This window comes from Telmatherina bonti (assembly GCF_933228915.1).
Source record: "Telmatherina bonti genome assembly, chromosome: 20".
Taxonomy (NCBI): Eukaryota; Metazoa; Chordata; class Actinopteri; order Atheriniformes; family Telmatherinidae; genus Telmatherina; species Telmatherina bonti.
Genome location: NC_136618.1, coordinates 8961112 through 8984331, shown reverse-complemented (window position 1 = coordinate 8984331; position 23220 = coordinate 8961112). Strand labels below are relative to the sequence as shown.

The 23220-nt window shown below is 41.6% G+C and overlaps 1 protein-coding gene across 1 annotated transcript in view; it reads left to right on the top strand.

Moving 5' to 3' along the window:
* LOC306770757 (NACHT, LRR and PYD domains-containing protein 12-like) overlaps positions 1-23220 on the top strand; it is a 203309-nt gene that overhangs the window by 15016 nt on the left and 165073 nt on the right. The window contains exons 4-6 of the mRNA XM_079259681.1: positions 3060-3179; positions 5760-5879; positions 6865-6987. Coding sequence (XP_079115807.1) covers positions 3060-3179; positions 5760-5879; positions 6865-6987 — 363 coding nt within the window. The remainder of the gene's footprint in view (positions 1-3059; positions 3180-5759; positions 5880-6864; positions 6988-23220) is intronic.

The window sequence follows — 23220 nt, the reverse complement described above, 5'->3', positions numbered from 1 at the left end:
GATTCACCAAACACCACCCCTTTAAGGACCACTGCAACTCCAAGTAGGTCACGCCCACATATGACGTCAGAAAGGCAAAGTGTTGCTCGTCTGACTGACCGCCTTAAATGACAGCTCCCAGACTTATAAAACATATAAAAACTGTTAATAAAAGTTATAAACAAATACAAAAAAAGTTATAAGAATAGAAAATGGTGACTTATCCTGCCCCAGTCTGACGACAAGACCCTCCCTTGTGGCAGAAGGATTAAAGTCTGCCGGACCCAACGGTGTTGCGGCTCCTGCCACAAAGGGCGTACTGGCAGGGCTGATCCGCTCTCTGTGCTTGATGTCTTTGCGTGGATTCAGTTGTCGAAACAGACGAAGGAGCTCGGAGATGCACCGGCCAGGCACCTACTAATCCCCGGACCCTAACTACTTAAAGGAGGCATCCAGCCTCCCCTCCTAATCGCAGGAACGCAGCTCCCCTAGTCAGCTGTCTTCGCTGCCGGCAGCACTATAAGCTGCGAACAGCACCCACCCACAAGAGTGTCGCCACGTACGCAGCCGCTGAGCTCAGACAATGCTTGTCAAACGCCGACAGACAGCCACACCGTCGTCCAGTCCCCCGTCGCTCTTCTCAGTCTCTCATTTCTCTCCTCTGCTGCAGCCGCAAATCCATCTCGCCACACCCCCCCACAGGTGAGCAGCATCAGTGATCTACTTCTCGTGCGACACACCCACATGACAATATTAATGGACGTTTCTGATAACTATACAGAGAAGTTGTACATTTCACTTTTTCTGAAACAGTGTTTTTTTTAGCTACTTTTTTCATGTTTTAAAAAAAGAGAATTAAACTGAGAGTATACCTGCTGTATACCCACTGAGGGAGCATTACACCACTGGACAGCCCCTTTGATTCTTTTGATCATCTCAAATCATATTTGATCTCCCACAATCACTAATTTAGATATTTCCAAGCCCGTACTTGGCATACAAATCAATCAAATCAAATCAAAGATACTTTATTCATCCCCGAGGGGAAATTCAGAGTTCAAGCCAGCTCGTCCAAGGTCAGGCATACAGACATGTAACATTCATGACAAAAGAGCAATACAGAACCGAGCTTAAGCTTAGGCCTTGCAGCTATTACAGCACTGCCTTACAATAGATAAGAACAGAGATACAATAGGATCATACGGGGTCAAGGGCAAAAAAAGGTCATGTAGGAAGACGCAGTCCAAAAATACAGAGAAAAAAAAACTCATACACTAAAGCACAGACTAAACAAGACACACAAAGTCCAGGAAGGAGTTGAATCATGTGGGAGGGGGCTCGGGGTGGATGAGGAGGGGGGGACAGAGCATCTGTGAACACGTCTTCTTCTCAGGGGGCGTTGTGCCAGCCCAAGGCCTCTGGGAAGCCGAATCCCCAGGCGAGGGAAACAATTTGCCCACGACCTTGAGGTCCATAGCTGATCTCAGGCAGGCAGCTCCAGACAGCCGAATGGGGGGGTCAATTTCTACCGAATCTAGCAGACATTTTCTCCATGTTGTTATCGATTTTGCGGACCAGCTCCGGGACCGCGGCCAGATGCCCAGTTTGAGCCAGACTGGCATCCTGCTTACGGTCGAGTCCGGTCAATGCAAGAGTCTGTGCACTGCTAGCCCGGCACATACCGTTACAGAATTCTGGCAGCCTGCCAGTTGTTGCCAGAATCTCACGGGTCTTGAGGTAGATCAAGACTCCACCAGTATCAATCAGCAGAATCCCGCTCACCAGTAATCCAAAGATGTAAACATCCTCCATGTCCTCAGAGGACAGAACCGACAGACACATCGGTCTCCATCTGGCCCATGAGTCCTGAACGTATCCAGCCGGAAGCGTCCCCTCAGGACATGCAGGCTCCCCTCTGCCCGATCGTCAGGTTGAGAAAATTTGATCAATTGTGTTGAGAGACCAGCTGATCAAATCCATGATGTAGTTTGAGTGGAAGTAAAGAGATGTAAAAAGAGGCTCAGAGTCAGACAGGACAAAGTTGCAGGGCAGAGTGGGAGGAGAGGGAGGAAACAGGAGTGCAAAGAAAAAGCGTCCGCCTTCGCTGAGAGCAGGAGTGGAATACCTCCCCAATTTTCCTATTTGCCACCTAACTGTTTTTGAAACCATCCTGTTCCTCCCTTCAAATTGCAAATGAATTTTAACAGTGATGAAATTACTTTCATCTTCTGCACACCACCTAGCTACGCAAAACATTTGGGAAACTGAGCTGGGCACCACAATTGAAACAGAATAATGGAATGATGAATACCACATCCTGTGCCAGCCTGACTTTAATACAGTTTAAGTTGTTTACAGAGTACTTCTCTTCAAACTCAGGCTGATACAGATATTCAGCATCGGTGACACGTGTGATAGGAGCCCAGTTACCTCTGCAAACCATACCCGTATGCTTTTCTACTGTACAAAGTTGCTCTCTCTTTGGTCATTCTTTTAGATACTGCCACATGCTCTCAAGCAGCATTTGATTCCCAGCCCTGCTTTTTCCATATTTGGTACCCCTAAAGACCTTGATTGTTTCACCAATAGGGAAAGAATTGTCATTGCTTTTGCTTCCCTCATTGCTCACAGACACATCTTATTACATTAGAAAGACAATAAACCTCCTTGACCTTACTCCTGGCTGAAGGACCAAATGTTTTTACTTCAAGAAAGTTAAACACAGTATTGGGCAACAGTCTGACCTTTTTCCACAAGCTGGAGTCCTTTTCTTTCCTTGGTCGACTCCATTTAGTTTTGGGATGATTAGGTACTGTCTAAATCAGGGGTGTCAAACTCCAGTCCTCAAGGGCCGGTATCTGACAGGTTTTCACCAACACACATGATTTTCATCAAAAGAATTCAGCAGCTTCTTTTCAGCCTATTCATTCACCTCAGTCAGGAGTGTTGGAACATGGAGACAACAAAAACCTGCAGGATATCGGCCTTCCAGGACTGGAGTTTGATACGTGTGGTCTAAAAGCTTGTCTAGAACCTTGTTGGTTGTTGAATTAATGATGACAACATGTTTGTGTTTGCAGAGGTCAGAACCACAGATGGAGAACAGAGACTCCAGAACCCGACTGTGTGTCTCTGAAGAGTGACTGGTCCAAAGACAGACCTCCAGACCTCAGTGATGGACCTAGACCTTCAGACTCACAGTAAGAGAAGTGAAACAGACGTTTCAGGGTGTGTGATGATCTCCCTGTAGTCTCTAGAACTGCTGGTTCTTGAATTAACATCAATGTGGAAACCAGTGAAACCAATGAAAAGCACATTTAAACACATCCAAATTGACCAAAGTTCTTCACATGAAATGGGACTATGTGTGGAAACAACATTGTAAAATAACATGATAAATAATAAAAAAAAAAAAAATTGAATGAAAATGTGTCTTTTATGACTAAGAATAAGTCTTTAGGAAGCAGAAGTGGGATGACAAGTGTCATTTTCTAGCTCTGTTAATAGATCAAATTTTAAAGCGTTAATGTTTTCAAAGCAGCCATGGATCCATATGATCACCATCTGTTGTTGCCATGGGAACACACTACATGATCGTGTCCAGCTGAAAAGATGATAAATTTCCCAGCATGCAGGTGACTGATTAGGGCGTCATGCTGGAAGGGGCGCCGCTGTAAAGCCTGTTACATCCTCCACGAGAAGCGGGAACTTTTTCCTTGTTCTCAAGGCTCTGAGAAGAAAATGACGTCATTTTGTTCTCGCGGACGTGTTTGAGGACAGTTCTTGACACTCCGGACTGGCAGAACTTTTTTCTTGAAGGGCTGCGAGAAGTATCGTGTGATTGGTCGGACATTGGAGGTGGGCGTCATTAACACAGAGAAAGCATGAAGCGGAGTTGCTGCTTCCGTGTGTTTGCTGTTGACGGCAAAACGGATTGTTTTGATAAAACAGCTTATCGAGGTGGTGAGAAAGTACAAACATTTTTACATGTGGCAATAAAACACTCGGACCCAGCTGCGTGCACAACCCGCCCTGCCGCAGATGAAGCTGCTCGTTAAATATAAAACTAGAAACTCGGAGAGCGGAAACCTCCACCAAGCACAATGTTTAAGAATCCTTTTAAAACATTCCCGGATCCAAACGGTGATCCTGATCACCACCAGAATTTAATAAGTTCTTCATTTTTACATTTGCAACAACTCTTGAAATATTTATAAAATCCCTCCATCACCTTTTAAGTTATCTTAAGCAAAAAGACGCCGGGGAAAACAACCTCCTTGGTGGAGGTAACAACCGGGTTCATTGCACATAAAGCAGACATCGCCCCCCCGCAGTGATTCCACCCCGCTGCAGACGTGCTTCTCGTGTAGTATGTATGGACCTGCCGAACAAGACGTTTTTTCTTGTTCTTGCGGCCTCGAGAACAAGAACTCAGTTCTTGCTTCTCGCGGAGGATGGAACAGGCTTAAGACGTGTACCATTTTCCTTTGCGAAAATTAAAAGTGAACAGGTAAGGAAAAATATTTACACTACCACTGCCCCTCATTCCTTGTCATTATTTAATTGACCTGATCAGAAGAACCTGACCGGAATCAAACTGGAACCTAATCAGAACTGGACCAGACCTCGACCTCCTATGTGTGCTGCCAGAGAGGGAGGGGAGAGTTATGGCAGATCTCAAGGAGCGATTAATACGTCAACAACTGTCCAAGCACTCAGGAGGCTCTCAGAAAGAGGAGGAAGAAACCAGTTTTTATCGATGATTAAAATGTAGTTTAACTTTTCATCTGTAGCATCTGGAATCCACCAGTTTCCTCCTGATTCTGTAGAAACTATAGAAGTGTAGAGTAGCCTCATTTTTCACTGATAATAATCACAGCTGGCTGATTGTTATTATTATTAAAGCAGAAGTAGTGTTTATGACATTAATATTCATTTCTGTGCTTTATGTTTTAAATGTAAATGCTCGGTCTGATGGTGGGAGTGCAGCGTTCTTGTGTGTGCACACAGCATGACGTGATGTTTGTAGATATTAACATTAGAATAAAATGAAGAAAAATCAAGTTGTTTTGTCTTTATAATAAAAGTAAAATATTAAACATGTTTTAGAGGAAACAAGACCTCAGAATACTCCTACTGTGATAGGATGCAACAGAGAAATGACCTAAATAATAAAATAAGGAAAGTATTTGAATATAAAATAATTTAATAAAAAATAATAGAAGATACTGAGTAATTATAGAAAATAAAATCAACAAATCTGATATTCTAGGGCAGGCTGGGGTTGCTGTTGGGGGGTTGGGGTGTCCCCCTAATATAATAACGTGTCCATAAGATAAATAGTTTGTTGGAATTAATATTAATAATTAAAAACTAAAATTGAATTTAGCTGAGTTTATTTAAATCTTACTGGTGTCTTTTTATGCATGATCATGTAGAATGTAACATTTAAACACTGTTTTAGAGACTTCAAAACATAAAGACACATGTTGTGTATCAGGATGAAGTAAAAAAACATATCAGGACATCGTTTATAGTCCGTATCGTCCGGAACCACCTCCAGAGTTCCTGGTCTGTGTGGAAAGTTCCTGCAGAGGAAACGTGTCCTCTGATGTGAGTCAGCTAGAAAAGCTGGAATGTGATCTAAGAGGACTGATCCAAACATGAAAGCTTCTGATTCTCTGCAGCAGTTTGTGTGTTCAGAGCTTCTTCACTGGTTTTCATCAGACAATTTCTCACTGATTGATGTGAAATTAATGACAACATGTTTGTGTTTGCAGAGGTCAGAACCACAGATGGAGAACAGAGACTCCAGAACCCGACTGTGTGTCTCTGAAGAGTGACTGGTCCAAAGACAGACCTCCAGACCTCAGTGATGGACCTGGACCTTCAGACTCACAGTAAGAGAAGTGAAACAGATGTTTCAGGGAGTGTGATGATCTCCCTGTAGTCTCTAGAACTGCTGGTTCTTGAATTAACATCAATGTGGAAACCAGTGAAACCAGTGAAAAGCACATTTAAACACATCCAAATTGACCAAAGTTCTTCACATGAAATGGGACTATGTGTGGAAAAAAACATTGTGATAAATAATATGATAAATAATAAAAAACTGTAAATATAAGTAGATGTCAAATTAAACTGAAAGCCAATGAATGAAAATGAGTCTTTAATTACTAAAAATAACTCTTTATGAGCAGAAGTGGAATGACAAGTGGCATTTTGCAGCTCAGGAAACAGATCAGATGTTAAAGGGTTAATAATGTTTTCAAAGCAGCCATGGTTCTATATGATCACCATCTCTTGTTGTCATGGGAACACACTAGATGTTGACTCCCAGCCCTGCTTTTTCCATATTTGGTACCCCTAAAGACCTTGATTGTTTCACCAATAGGGAAAGAATTGTCATTGCTTTTGCTTCCCTCATTGCTCACAGACACATCTTATTACATTAGAAAGACAATAAACCTCCTTGACCTTACTCCTGGCTGAAGGACCAAATGTTTTTACTTCAAGAAAGTTAAACACAGTATTGGGCAACAGTCTGACCTTTTTCCACAAGCTGGAGTCCTTTTCTTTCCTTGGTAGACTCCATTTAGTTTTGGGATGATTAGGTACTGTCTAAATCAGGGGTGTCAAACTCCAGTCCTCAAGGGCCGGTATCTGACAGGTTTTCACCAACACACATGATTTTCATCAAAAGAATTCAGCAGCTTCTTGTCAGCCTATTCATTCACCTCAGTCAGGAGTGTTGGAACATGGAGACAACAAAAACCTGCAGGATATCGGCCTTCCAGGACTGGAGTTTGATACGTGTGGTCTAAAAGCTTGTCTAGAACCTTGTTGGTTGTTGAATTAATGATGACAACATGTTTGTGTTTGCAGAGGTCAGAACCACAGATGGAGAAGAACAGAGACTCCAGAACCCGACTGTGTGTCTCTGAAGAGTGACTGGTCCAAAGACAGACCTCCAGACCTCAGTGATGGACCTGGACCTTCAGACTCACAGTAAGAGAAGTGAAACAGATGTTTCAGGGTGTGTGATGATCTCCCTGCAGTCTCTAGAACTGCTGGTTATTAAATTAACATCAATGTGGAAACCGGTGAAATTCAATTCAGCTTTATTTGTTTAGCGCCACTTCACAACAATGTTGTTACATGGAACTTTACATGCACATCATTTTAAGACAATTCATACATAGCCTATAATAGAAACATGGGGCCTCATTTATCAAACTGTGCGTAGCAACGATGACGACAGGTGGCATATGTACAGAAAACAGGAAATGCGGCACAAAAAAACTTCCTGATTTACAAAGCAGTGCGCACGCACGTTCCACGCCTGTTTCGCTTCATAAATCAGGATCTACACTAAATGTTGCTCACGTGTGGGAACATCTTGTCACGCCTACATGTTGGCTATAAAAGGTCAGGTAAACACCTCTGATAGATATTAATCCATCTCATTTCCATGACGGTTCAGCAGGGAAAAAAGCAAAAAAAGAGGAATTTTCTGGAAAATGAGGTAGAAATTCTAATCGATGAAGTTGTAAAATGTAAAAATATTTTATCTGGTGGAGACGGGATGGACATCACCACCACCAGAACGGCAGAAAAATGTCAGCAGGGGACAGATGCTGTCAGCTTGTCTCATCAGCGACCGGACTTATCCAGGAAGTAAAAATAAAGGGGTCAGACAGTAAAATGTAGGGAGAGAGTGCATGTTCGTCCACAGGAGGAGGATGTTTGCCAGGGAGGAAGGGGGTGCTGCTGCCCACTGCTGCAGATTAGAAACTTGTGGGGAAAATGGACGTTCAAGTGGTACTGGAGGCCAGATTAATGCCATCCAGATTAATTACATAACTGGATCATTTTGGGTTTTTTTGTAATTAAGTTTTTCAGGCCCAAAGATAACGACCTCTGTCTTGTCTGAGTTTTAAAGGAGAAAATTCAGTCGTCCAGGTCTTGATGTCTGTAAGACATCTTTGTAATCTAAGAAACTGATATAAATCCACCAATCAGCTGATCCTTCATTCAGTAAGAGCAGCAGGTTGTTTGGACGGAGATCTTTGGAGGAATAAAAATCATGACAGCAAACAGCAACGAGGAAGCTGCAAGAAAGAGGAGAGAAACTGCAGATAAATGCTGATCATGTCAGTAAGTTCAGATATATCTGCTGTTAATGTCCAACATGGCAGCTGAAAGTGATGAAGATGATTCAGCTGGGAGTTTGTCTCATGATGAAGGAAAGATGGAAACAGTCAGAAGAAACTTTGGAGCAAATTAAACCCAAACAATGTTTTTCTGACTGAATCTAGTTTTGATCTGAGCGAAGCAGACTGAATGATTTTCTCTGTTTATGGTTGTTTTGGCACATAGAGGTCTGCTGAGTTCTCCCAGTTCTACCACAGTCAGGGGCGCCACCAGGAATTTTGGGGCCAATGAAAAGCAGTCACATAGACCCCACCACTTGATTGCAAATTTTAGATCTTTATTTTTGCTTCAACTGCTTCAGGCAGATCAAATGAATTGCATTTCATGGGAATAATGAAGTTCTGTGGCTGTATTTAACAGATACATTTAAATCACTTGTACATGTTTAACTAGGTTCACAGTCAAGATCAACTTTATTTATAAAACACATTTAACCACATCCAGGTTGACCAAAGTTCTTCACATGAAATGAGACAATATGTGGAAACAAGATTTTAAAGTAACATTCTGGTTATTTTGGGATGTGGAGGTCTTTCTTCATGGTGGAGAGAGGACAGGATGGTGAGCAGAGAGAGAGGAGGATGACCTGCAGTAAAACACCTCAGTCCAGTAGCTGATCCACCAGAACCAGACTAATGAATGTTCTGATCTGTTCTATCAGATCCAGGATCAGCAGTGTGGAACTCAGCATAAAACATGATCTGTATGGCAGACTTGATGCCTGTAGGTTGCCATGGTAACGCTGACTGGCCCTCCAGTTTACTGTGTTGCAGCTCCACAGCTTCATGACATCTGCAGGCTTATTCCAGCACAGTGCCGGTGACGGCGGCGGAGAAAATACCGTCGACTAAGTTAACATGCAGCAACGTGGACAACCATCACGTTGAGTTCACCTACAAATGGTGGGAGAGGAACGCAGTTTAGCTGAAAGAAAACACATTAATAACCCATCAGAAGTTGAGCTGGACCTTACACAGTATATTATGGAGCTGCAGGTTAGATCTAAGATGGACCACAGACTGACATGATGGAGCAGAGATGTTGAGCTGCTAGAAATGTTCCGATCAAACGACAGTATGTCAGTGTTACCGCTGGCATGGAGGGAAATTTGTAAAACCTGCTTATTATCAGGTTTTTTTCTGACACACACCACATGTTCCATCTGACAGCAGATGGAACAGTTGTCAGGAACTCCATATGCTTTAATCACTTCTGATTAATCAGGGTTAAAAAAAAAAAAAAAGACAAAACATAATAATGTTAGTTTTTACTTCCATTAACGGGCTTTTTACTATTTTTAAATTTCTTTTTATGTTTATATAAATCTGTTTTCATGCAAACTGCAACAAAGCGCAAATGTTGTATTGCAAGACATTTGAACATCAATTTGTGCCACAAGCAACCTCGAACTGATGATCTAATAGTCGTATTTCTATTTGGGTTTTACAAAACCTTATAGGGTCATTTTCAGTTCACAAAAGTACACTTTCAAGTATACAACAAGTAACTTGCACTCATATCTGCTCCGTACTGCCATCATACCAGTTTATACTTCTTGTTTTAGTTTAGTTAAGTATACCTGATACTTTTAGTACATTCTAGTCCAAAGAAGTATTAAGTTAGTATACTTTCTACAAGTACGTGGTCTGTTGTATACTTAAACTTTAAGCATACTCAATAAAATAAACTTCAAATATACTAACTTTTGCTAAGAGTCCACAACTCAACCTTCGCTGTAAATATATAAAATATAGTGGATAAAAAGTCATCTTATTTTATGCTAAAACTGAAGCAGTATACTGGAAATATACTTGTAGTAAACTAGAATAAAGTACACTGCTCAAAAAAATAAAGGGAACACTTCAACAACACAATGTAACTCCAAGTCAACCACACTTCTGTGAAACTGAACAGGAGACGTGGAGGAGGCCATGGGAGGGCAACAACCCAGCAGCAGGACCGCTACCTCCTTCTTTGTGCAAGAAGTTACAGGAGGAGCACTTCCAGAGTCCTGCAAAATGAGCTCCAGCAGGCCACAAATGTGCATGTGTCTGCTCAAACAGTCAGAAACAGACTCTATGAGGGTGGTATGAGGACCCGACGTCCACAGGTGGGGGTTGTGCTTACAGTCCAACACCGTGCAGGACGTTTGGCGTTTGCCAGAGAACACCAAGATTGGCTCCAGAAACTGGTGCCCTGTGCTCTTCAGAGATGAAAGCAGGTTCACACTGAGCACATGTGACAGACGTGACAGAGTCTGGAGACGCCGTGGAGAACGTTCTGGTGCCTGCAACATCCTCCAGTAAGACCAGTTTGGCAGTGGGTCAGTAAAGGTGGGGGTGGCATTTCTTTGGCGGGCCGCACAGACCTCCATGTGCTCGCCAGAGGTAGCCTGACTGCCGTTAGGTACCGAGATGAGATCCTCACACCCCTTGTGGGACCATATGCTGGTGCGGTTGGCCCTGGGTTCCTCCTAATGCAAGACAATGCTAGACCTCATGTGGCTGGAGTGTGTCAGCAGTTCCTGCAACACGAAGGCATTGATGTTATGGACTGGCCGGCCCGTTCCCCAGACCTGAATCCAGCTGAGCACATCTGGGACATCATTTCTCGCTCCATCCACCAACGCCAAGTTGCACCACAGACTGTCCAGGAGTTGGCGGATACTTTAGTCCAGGTCTGTGAGGAGATCCCTCAGGAGAAGATCCGCCGCCTCATCAGGAGCATGCCCAGGCGTTGTAGGGAGGTCATACAGGCACGCGGAGGCCACACACACTACTGAGCCTCATTTTGACTTGTTTAAAGGACATTACATCAAAGTTGAATCAGCCTGTAGTGTGTTTTTCCACTTTCATTTAGTATAACTCCAAATCCAGACCTCCATGGGTTGATACATTTGATTTTCATTTATAATTTTTGTGTGATTTCGTTGTCAGCACATTCAACTATGGAAAGAACAAAATATTTAATAAAAATATTTCATTCATTCAGATCTACAACGTGTTACTTTAGAATTCCCTTTATTTTTTTGAGCAGTGTACTTTTTGCTACGGCAGCCTTTTGATAAGTTACCATGAGGAACAAAAGAAACGTTCTGTCCAGCTACTTATCTGTGTTGGACTGATGGAGACTTTTCATCGACTCCTGAGTGTAACTAGTTGTTACCTCCTGCCTGAAACCAACAACTCAGTCAGAAAGTTCTGAGTTTGTGAAACGTCTTTTCTGAAACAGGTTCTTGGTGTTTAATCAGTCAGAAGAAACAAAAACTTGTTTGTTTGTGAAGCAGCTGAAATCAAAGGATCCATCAGTTTGATCACAGACTGGATGTTGGATCCAAACAGAAACCTGGAAACTCTTTTACTGTCCTCTGAGACGTCCCAGCTTCTGGACAGTGTCCACACATCCTGATATTTTCATCAACAGTCAGAAAATCATTTTAGTGATGAAGAAATGTCTCTACAGGAGGAAGAGGAGAGGTGTCTGTGAGGAGGAGCAGCTGTCCTGCTGTCCTTTGTGTCGGGACGTCCTGAAGGATCCAGTCTCTACCAGCTGTGGACACTGGTTCTGCAGACGCTGCATCAGCTCATACTGGGACCAGTCTGCTTCCTCAGGAGGTTTCTCCTGTCCACAGTGTGGGATAAGACCCAGAACCAGAACTGGACTGCGGGCAGCTGGTCAGATCAGAACTGTAGCAGGTCAGATATTCTGTTCACATCTTGTTTTAACTCAGACATGTTGATGAATGTTTCACATCTTTATAAAGATCATTTCAGTCAATCTGTCTGACTTTTTCTGGAAGACGTGTCCTGTGTTCTCTCTTGAAGAAAAATCCAAATTCATACATTTATCTTTCGTATTTGATGGTTTCTGATGCTCCAGCTGTCTCTGTTTTCATGAACCAATCAGCTTTCAGGGTCAATCAGAGCAGCTAGAATCAGCCTTCATCCTCCAAACACGTCCTTGTCCTATAAGTGTAACACTGTGAGAAGACCACCATGCAGGCTGTTTACTAAGTGTCAGACAGTCAGTTTGACCTGCTGGGTTTCTTCATCCTGGAACCACAACAGCTGAAGTCCTGATCCAACACTTTGGAGAAAAAACAAGCAGGAGTCTCATAATAACCGTTGTGTACGCACAAAGCGGAGCCTGAAAGCAGCATACGCCACTCCTCACGCAGAAGTTGTGATTTATAAAAACAAGACGGGAAAATGTGAGACCTGCAGGTAAACTCTGAGCCATGCGTACGGACAGTTTGGAGACGGGAAAATAGACGATGCAGGTGGTGAATTGCAGCCAGACTGCATAATACTCCTCCTACACATTTCATTTCACTTCACACCAAACATCACTTATAGATCCACGTTGTCATAAACATTCAGACCAGCAATGTTATCAGTACAGCGCCTTGTAGTGAGCCTTAACTGCTCCAGAAACATCTTTCAGCTGAAAGTATAGAAATCTTAAACCCACAGAGTTCAGAGGACATCATCTACAACGCTGTTCACACTCAGTCGGGGAACGTGAACAATCTGAAAGTCTAACAGAGTGGATCTGAATTCAATGTTCCTCACAGAAGTGGACGAGAGAGAAATTATAAATACTGCAGCTGAATGTAAAGACAAGTCATCGACTGACAGTGATAACATCCATATGACTGCTGTGAGAAGAGCGATTGAGGAGATTTTAAAACCACTAACATACATCTGGAACTTGTCTTTTCAACCCAGTTCCAGACAAAATGAAAACAGTCGAGGTCCTACCTCTGTACACATCTGGAAACAAACACCTGTTCACACATTACAGACCCGTGTCATTACTGTCTGAATTCTACAAAATTCTAGAAAAACTTTTCAATAAGTGACTGGACTAATTTATAGAAAAATATAAATTACTGACTGAAAGACCAGATCCAGATGACCTGAGGGGTCTGGTAGGTTCATACTGGGTCAACAGGTCTCTGGTGTACTTTGGTTCTGAACCATTCAGAGCTTTATAGACCAGAAACAGAACTTTAAAGTCTGTCCTCTGATGGACAGGCAGCGAGTGTAAAGACCTCGGAACTGGACTGATGTGGTCCAGTTTCTTGATCTTAGTGAGGACTGGAGGTGTCTACAGGTGTCTAATAGAGGTTTTAGGTGGACCTGTAAAGACCCTGTTCCAGTCATCAAGACAACTAAAGATGAAAGCTTGGACCACAGAAAGACTCCACACAGAGAGGCCACTGTTCAAACCTCCCCCCAGCCGAGGCTCGAACCAGCGACCTTCTTGCTGGGAATGTTGGTGTGCTGTATCGGTGTGTGTGTGTGTGTGTGTGTGTGAGAGAGTGTGTGTGTGTGTGTGTGAGAGTGTGTGTGAGAGAGAGAGCAGCATGTAGCCTGTTTGTCCAGTAGAGGTCCGTGTTTTACCACCAACTGTCTCAGTTTGCATCTTCTCAGGTGAATCAGATGTTTTCTGTCTCAGTATTTTACTGCAGGATTATTTCTGTTTGTCTAGTTTAAAACAAGCTGAAGCTGAGCTGTGCAGCTGTGTTTATTTCATATAAAGTTGGTACCAACATGTTTCTACAGATGATAGTAACAGCTGGATTCAGGATATGTGGTTGAGAAAGAAGAAATAAAGTCATTGTGGTTCTGATGGGCCTGCTGCAGGTTTCTGCATCAGCTGATCCAGCTCATCACTGGAAGGCAAACAGGATTACAGTCAGAATGATTTTGGTAAAAAAAAAATGTTCAAAAATTAAACAAACGAACCAAAAACTGACCTCAGATCAGCAACATGTGATGATATTGATGCTGATTGAAATGCTGGAATCTCAACCAATAAATCCTGATTTTACAAGTCTGTTCAGTTCTCAGGATTTCTGGAACATTTAACTTCATCTCTGTTTGACTTCAGTTTATCTGTTTGTACTTGTTTTCCTGTTTCCAGAGGAATTTACTCTGATAAAGTAAACAAAAACATCCTGCAGAGAAAATAAAGATAAAAAAATTCTTATAAGTCTTATTTCTTTCCTTTTTGTCTCTTTGTTCTTGTTTCCAGCAGATGTTGGTCTGCAGGAGGTTTTAGATGAATATAAGATCAGTCTGAGGAGGAGATGTGAACATGTGACTGAAGGAACTGATGAAACAGGAAGTAGAACCCTCCTCAACAGGATCTACACTGAGCTCTTCATCACAGAGGGACAGAGTGAAGAGGTTAATACCCAACATGAGGCGAGGCAGCTGGAGACAGCTTCCAAGATCAACACCCTCCATGACACTCCAATCAGATGCCAGGACATCTTTAAAGCCTTACCTGACCAACATGGACCAATCAGAGTGGTTCTGACCAGCGGCGTCGCTGGTGTTGGAAAAACCTTCTCAGTGCAGAAGTTCACTCTGGACTGGGCAGAGGGCTTGGAGAACCAAGATGTCAGTGTGGTGGTTCTGCTTTCATTCAGGGAGCTGAACTTGATCAGAGAGGATCAGTACAGTCTTCTCCAGCTGCTCCATGTTTTCCATCCAACATTCCAGAAGATCCCAGCAGAGCAGCTGGCTGTCTGGAAACTTCTCTTCATCTTTGATGGTCTGGATGAAAGCAGACTTTCACTGGACTTCAACAACACTGAGCTTGTTTCTGATGTCACACAGAAGTCTTCAGTCAACGTGCTGCTGACAAACCTCATCAAGGGGAATCTGCTGCCCTCGGCTCTCATCTGGATCACTTCCAGACCTGCAGCAGCCAATCAGATCCCTCCTACATGTGTTGACAGGGTAACAGAGGTACGAGGCTTCACTGATGTCCAGAAGGAGGAGTACTTCAGGAGGAGATTCAGTAATGAAGAGATGTCCAGCAGAATCATCTCCCACATGAAGACATCCAGGAGCCTCCACATCATGTGTGGAATCCCAGTCTTCTGCTGGATCACTGCTACAGTTCTGGAGGACATGTTGACCACAGAGCAGAGAGGAGAGCTGCCCAAGACCATGACGGACATGTACTCACACTTCCTGATGGTCCAGACAAAGAGGAAGAAGAACAAGTACCATGAGGGACATGAGACGAGTCCACAGGAGCTGACGGAGGCTGACAGGGAAGTTCTTCTGAAGCTGGGGAGGCTGGCGTTTGAACATCTGGAGAAAGGAAACATCATGTTCTACCAAGAAGACCTGGAGCAGTGTGGTCTTGATGTCACAGAGGCCTCGGTGTTCTCAGGAGTTTGTACTGAGATCTTCAGAAGAGTGTGTGTGATCTTCCAGAAAGCAGTTTACTGCTTCGTTCATCTGAGTGTTCAGGAGTTTCTGGCTGCAGTCTACATGATGCACTGTTACATCAACAAGAAGACAGAGGTGCTGGAGGACTTCCTGAGAGGAAACCACTTCAGCAGGATCAAAGAGGCGCTGAAGAACTTCCTCGGTTTAGGATACAAAAAGTCATCTTTAGACGAGTTCTTAGGGAAGGTCTTGACAGCATCCTTTCAAAGTAAAAATGGCCACCTGGATCTGTTTACTCGCTTCCTTCATGGCCTCTCTCTGCAGTCCAACCAGAGACTCTTAGCAGGTCTGTTGGGTCAGACAGAGAACAGTCCAGAAACTATAAAGAGAGTCACTGAAAACCTGAAGAAGATGAACACTGATGACATCAGTCCTGACAGAAGCATCAACATCTTCCACTGTCTGATGGAGATGAACAACCTCTCATTTTATCAGGAGATCCAAGAGCTCCTGAAGTCAGAGAAGGAACTCTCAGGTTACCACTGCTCAGCTCTGGCCTACATGCTGCAGATGTCAGAGGAGGTTCTGGATGAGTTGGACCTGATGAAGTACAACACAACAGCAAGAGTACGACGGAGACTGATCCCAGCTGTGAGGAACTGCAGGAAGTTTCGGTGAGTTAATGTGTTCATGAACTTTATCAGTCAGAGTAGATCAGCAGTTTTTCTCACTTCATCATTCATTTGTCAGAAATTCTGAAATGTTCAGAGCACAACAAAAACGTAAATATAAAGAGAACTTCTTTAACTGGAACGAAGCAGAGTTTAATAAAAAATAACTTTTTCTTTCTTTTTTTTCTTTCTTTTGATGCAGAATTTACTAAAAATTATGACTTTTTTCCTTTTTTTCCACAAAATTGAAATGATTTTCTTTCTTTTTTAACACTTCTCTGAATAATTAAAGGACAGTTTGCAGCTCCTGGACTTCAACCTCCAGTTATTAGCTCTGAAGTTCAGTGAAGATCACCACTAAACCACAGCTGTCACTTAATAACTGATGTAGGCTGAAAGTGAAATCTATGAACACATGAATCCTTCAGGATTTGACAACATGATGCAGCTCAGTCTTCTACATTCAGCGTGTGACACTGGTACCAGATGAAGAGGTTCCACATTCCTGTGGATTTACAAAGTGACTGCAGCAGCACTGAAGGAAAAATGCTGCTGAAGATGTTCTCCCTGTGTGTGTGTGTGTGTGTGTGTGTGTGTGTGTGTGTGTGTGTGTGTGTGTGTGTGTGTGTGTGTGTGTGTGTGTGTGTGTGTGTGTGTGTGTGTGTGAGTTATCTCTGGGTATTTCAGCTTCCTCCCACAGACCAAAGACATGCATGTTGGGTTAAGTGGTTCCTCTACATTCTGCTGAGCAGTGAGTGTGAGCATGAATGATGATTGTCTCTCTGTGTTGGTCCTGTGATGGACTGGCGACCTGTCCAGGGTGAACCTGCCTCTTGTCTGCTAACTGCTGGGATAGACTCCTGCTCTCCTGCAGCCCTGAAGTGGACGAAGCGGTGTAGAAAATGAATGAATGAATTGTGAAAGTAATTTTTAGCGCTGAGTGGAGGAAAGTGTGTCATGGTGTTTATGTCTCCTCTGAGTGAACACAGTGATGGCATGTATCCTGCTCCTGGGCTGGAAGCACCGACTGCCTGATTTTCTGAATTTTGTCAGTAAAGAAAGAAACAAACTCATGACAGGTTGTTGGATAGAAGTTCCAGAGATACTGACAGTCTGTCACAGTAACAAACAAGGTTCATGCATTACTGCTGTTTTTAGCATTAACATCAGAAAAGAATGATTGTGTTGCGTTGAGGAACATCAGGAACCTTATGGAGATATCAAATGTAACAGAGTTGAGGCAGATGGCCGCCCTCCCAGACCCGGTTCTGATGGAGGTTTTCCTTCCTGTAAAGAGTTTTTTCTTTCCACTGTCGCCCACTGCCTCTTGCAGCTCAGAAAGGGGATTGAATCATTGTCAAGCTTCAATACAATTTAAGTTTGTGAAGCTCTTGTTTATTATCTATCTGCTTGTATCAATACTGATTGGATGATGATTGATTGGCTCAAACTGATTTGTCTGTAAAGTTCCCTGAGATGATGTTGTAAAGTTGCGCTATGCAAATAAAGTTGAATTGAATATGTGATGCAACTCCATGTTCCCTCCTTCATCTGCAGATTAAGAAACAAAGATTCTGTTAAAAGTCTGCAGGTCTGAGAGAAACTGGAGAGATTTATTGTGTCAAACAGAGATGAGATGAATCACAGAAATAAAAACATTTTCACAAAATGTTTTTGTTTATAATTCACATTCTCCTTTAGTAGAACTGACTCCATTTTCTTATATTGCAGACTTGCTGATATTGAACTCTCTGAGGCTGACTGTGAAGTTATTGCCTCAGCTCTGAAGTCCAACCCCTCAGATCTGACAGAGTTACACCTCACTAACACCTGGCTGGAAGATTCAGGTGTGAAGAAGCTGTGTGATGGACTGGAGAGTCCAAACTGCCGACTGGAGTCTCTGAGGTCAGTTCACTGGAGCTGTTGTTGCTTCTCTATACCTATTTTTAAACATCTTTTCTATCGTATCAAAACTTATTTAATAAACACTTTTTACACATTTGTGTAATAAATGTTTCATGAAGCTGCAGGACCCCAGTACTAAGAGTGATGGTGGAGGTCTGGTGACTAATCCTGACACATTGAGGTCTATTAACCCACTGGCTGCCAAAGACATCTGCTGTAACAATAGTTGGCAGCCAATGAGTTAATCAGGTCCTTAATCCGGAGACAGAACAGGGGTCCTAGTCCCAGTGACCTGAGTTTCCTGACCAGTTGTATTGGATGAATAGAATTGAAGGCAGAGCTATAGTCCATGAAGAGCATCCTGATGCAGCTGTTGGGGTTTCCAGATGTGTAAGCAGAAGCTAAAATCCCCTCTTTCTGGAAGGAGGCTATGATTTCTCTCCTTCTGAAAAAAGGAAAGAGAACAAACAATGTGAATCCTACAGACTGATTTCAATCCTAAATGTGGATTATGTATCATGTTCACCTCAATAATGTCCAGAAGAGATTTAGTTTTCCTGACTGACTTGATTAAGATAAATCAGGGTTTACAACAGGTAGGCAGATCCAGAATAACATCAGACGTTTCCTTCAAATAACTGACCAGATTTCCAGACTAAGAGCAGTACTGGTGAGCTCAGATACAGAAAAGGCCTTTGGCTGTGTTACCTGGACATTTCTCTATCAAGTACTAAAGAAACAAGGGATTAAAGAACATTTAATGTTAAAATTAATGTTCATTTAACAGATAGTTTCACCCTACAATGAGGAATTACCCCATGGATGCTGTCTTCGCCACACCTGATTTGCTGTGTTCATCGAACCGCCGGTACAAATGATCATACAAAGCAAAATGCTTAAAGAATTCACATTAATAACCAGGAACACTGTACAGGACTAAACTTTAGAAATAAACTTTTATCTCATTAACCATTACATCAAGATGGATGACGCTGGTCATGCCATAACGTGGATTTTGAGAAAAGTCATTGGAATAAAAGTAATAAAAATAACCAAGACTGCTGGACCTTCTCCAGGCCATCCCAGATGATTCCAGAAACACAGTTCAGACACTGGGATAAACTCATATCTAGGTTTATCTGGGCTGATAAGAAACCAAGGGTCAGATATAAAACACTCCAGCTTCCAAAAGAAGAGGGTGGTCTCTCCCTGCCCAGTCTGGACCAAGATGGTAAAATAATACAACATGGAAGAAGACACCAAATTATTTACCTGTCCTGCTTTAGACCCTGATTTCAAACCAGACCTTTGTGACTCATGATTCAAAGGATGGTGGGATAAAGGCATCACAGCAGTGTGAACATTGACTCACAAGGGTCTCTTTAAGAGTTTCCACGAACAACAAAAGGAATTTGGACTTGAATAAAGAGGATTTCTTCAGATATCTGCAGATGAGATCACCATGACAATAAAATTACAACAATACAGTCTGAGGAGGGTAATGCAGTGATGGATGTCTTGACTGAAGTTTATAAAAATAAAAACAAAATGATCTCTAAAATCTACCAGGGTTTCTGGATCCAAAGGAGGAATAACTCAGGCCGTATCAAAACAAAATGGGAGAACGAACTAAGCAGAAATAAATCACAGGAAGTTTGGTGTTCTGTGTGGAGAGCACAGCACTCATTCACAAGTTGGAAGAGGTGGAGGATATTTGGTTGGAAGAACCTTATCCTTACCTTCATTCCACCCACAGTAAAGGCAAACCATCCCAGTCACAGGAACAATGCTGGAGGCAGTGCAGAAACCCCAACGCCAATTACTCCCATATCTTCTGGCTATGTCCAAAACTTACAGCCTTTTGGGAAGATGTGTGTAGAACTGTAGGCATGAATTTGGGTTTCTAGATCCCTAATAAAGGTATGACTGTATTTTATTGTACTGGAAGACAATGCTTTGGAAAAGGACTGATATTTATATAAAATACTATTATGGACTTGTTAAAACAACTGTCACAAGTAACTGGCATGAGGCGGATCCCCCAACCCTTAATCAGTGGATGGATAAAGTTAAAGAAATCTTTGCTGTGGAAAAGTTGACTTTCAGCTTGAGGACCAAATGAACCTCCTTTATCTGGAAATGGGAGAAATGGACTTCATCTAAAGACTAGAAAACACTGCAAACAGCTCAGATTAATACTGGACACAAAACATTTTCCAATAGACGTCTAAATGCCCCCCAAGTGTTCTGTTTGCTTGTAATGTTTACTCATGTTTACCAGTGTTGTTCTATAAACAGAAGCCAATTAATAAACAAAGTGGGAACAATATTGCTAAGATAAGGACTATTGTGTCACGTTTACAGCTGGAAATGATCATACATGCTTTTATATGCTCATAGCTGGACTACTGTATCTCTATTTTCTCTTGCCTCAAGAAGAAATCTCTGGAACGTCTTCAAGTTGTTCAGAACGCTGCTGCATGGCTCCTAACTAGTACTTTAACATCCTTATGTACCTGTATTAGCTCAGCTACACTGGCTGCCAACCCACTACAGAGGACACTACAAAGTTCTGGTGTTAACGTGCACAATGCTGCTTCAGGCTCCACATTATATCAGTGAACTTTTACAGCCATATGTGGCAAACAGATCCCTGAGGTCATGTGATCAGGGTCTGCTTGCTGGGCAGCATACCTGGCAGGTTATGTTGAAACAATAAGTATGTTCACCCTGAGTTGAAGAAAACTCTTGGTTTCTGTTGCAGAACAAGTCTTATCTGTTTCCATGGTAACTAACTCTGAAGTAAACCTCCTCGCTGACAGGTTCACCATAAAGAAACTGAGTTGCTACCCTTCTCCTCCCACCTGAAGCAGCTGTGAGATATGTTTTTTTTTTTTTTTTTAATTCATCTCAAACACATATACAGTACAAGAACAAAAATTCACATTTGTATAACAGTGTTATTTGAGAAGGAGCAGTAGGAGGCCCAATGCTTATTTAGATACTACTCCTAATTTACAGTCTTTTGTTGAACACAATTATAGAGCAAACCTTTACAGACTGAATCATCAGTCAAAAGACAAAATTAAAACAACAGATTAAATGATGAATTTTTTTATATATATTTATCCAATAATAATTCCTTATCTTTTTTTTGTTTTTAGAAATGTAAAATATTAATTCATGATTTGAAATCATCACTTAGTCCATTCCACAAGTTTACTTCATAAATGGAAATACATCTGCTTTTTATGGCGGTGCGTACATATGGCTTCTGTAACATGGCTTTACCTCTCAGGTTGCACACAGCAACTCTGCCTTTAAACATCTTTTGATATTATATGGCATCTTACTTTGAACTTTAAACATAAATTGTGCTATTTTAAACTGAACTAAGTCGCAGAGTTTAAGGCAACATACTTTCAAAAATAAATTATTGGTATGATCTATATATCCTGCATGATTGATAACCCTTTTGGCTCTTTTTGGTAGAATAACTAATCTTTACAGAGTAGTCTTAAAAGTGGTCCCCCAGACTTCCACACAATAATTAAAATCTGGTAATACCAAAGCATTGTACAAGGTAAGTAATATTTTGGATTTTAGCTATATCTACATTTTGATAGAAGACCAACACTTCCAGCTATTTTTCCACACAGATAATTAATGTGAGGTTTCCAACTCAGTTTATCATCAAGGACCACTCCTAAGAACCTATTTTCAGACAGTTTTATTATTTTTATTTTTTCAAATTTTAAATCAATACTCATTTCTTTTCATGATTCCCAATTATAATACATTTTGTTTTATTTACATTTAAAGATATTTTATTTGAATCAAACAAGGATTTTTGTTTTCCTATCTCTTCTGTTGCAGTTCCTATTACATCATTTAATTCATTACCTGAACAGAAAATTATTTTGTCATTTGCAAAAATAACACATTTTAAAACAGCTGACACTGAACATAAATCATTTTATATATAAAATGAACAATTTAGGCCCCAACACTGACCCTGTTGGGGCGGGTTGTCCGTACCAATGCCATTTCAGAGATTTACAAGCGGAACGAAAGCACAAGTATTTACATAAAGGGAAGATTTTTCAAAACTCCAACATTTGTGAAAGTATCATTTCTTTATTAATGGCTTGTTTTGCAGTTATTCTGTTTCTCCAGCCATGAAATCATCATTTCATAAATGTGTGATGGTAGAAATCTGCTGTTTGTCCAGTGAAGATCTAGTTGTATACGTGACCTTACTAAAAGATTTTAACTTAGCATTTAACTTAGCAGTAGAGGAAGTCCCTTCCTCTAGACATGAGATCTGTGGACTCATGTCTAGAGGTGGACAGGTTTCAGGACTACATAAAGTCAATATAAGTGAGGTGGAACATATGAAATTTCCACCACATCCTACTGATCTGACTTGATGATATAAAGCAAGTAGTCTTAAAAAGATTGTTTTAATTTTTAAAAAGCAAAAGAGGCTAAATTAAAGCTGAAATGTTCACAGTGAGGATCACAAATTTTACTTATTTAAAAAATGCTTCCACTGACATGACATGGAAAGTAGAAATGATAGTTTTGTCAGGGATACATGTGTGTATATGTATGAGCGCCGTCCTTACTGACTCGCAGTGACTCACCTGCAAATGTGCATCTTTTAAAGGGACAAAGTGGTTCAGTATCGCAACACTGATGGAGCTTTAGTTTCATTTCTAGATGAACAACATTTCAGTCTTTATGAATAGACCATGATCATATTGAATCTCATGTCATTTTGTTGTTAGATGAAAATATTTTAATCGATCTTTCTGTCGCTTTGCTGTTTTTTAACATTTCTTTGCCGTTAAAACGTCACAAATGAGCAGGTTACTTCTAGAAACTGCTGTTTCTTGGAGCAGATTTTCTCCTTTTATAAAAGTTTATTGAACACATTACAGTTAACTGAGAGCCATTTTATCACTGCTGTTGGTTGTTTTCAGTCATTTCAATAAAGGAAGTATGAAAGAAATCATTGTAGTTCCCAGGTTTCCTGAAGGCAGCATGATAGGAGGGAGTCCATTCAGCCTCTTCTGTTATTCTGTTATCAGGATTCAACAACACTGTCAGGTGACGTCCTGCAGCTCAGATCAGAGACAAAAGTTTAAAGTGAAAATAAAAATCTGAAACTGAAAGAAAAAATGTCAAATATGAAAACAAGGTCTTAACACTGAAGATTTCAACTGAAACAGGTTATAAAAACATTGATGTGAAAT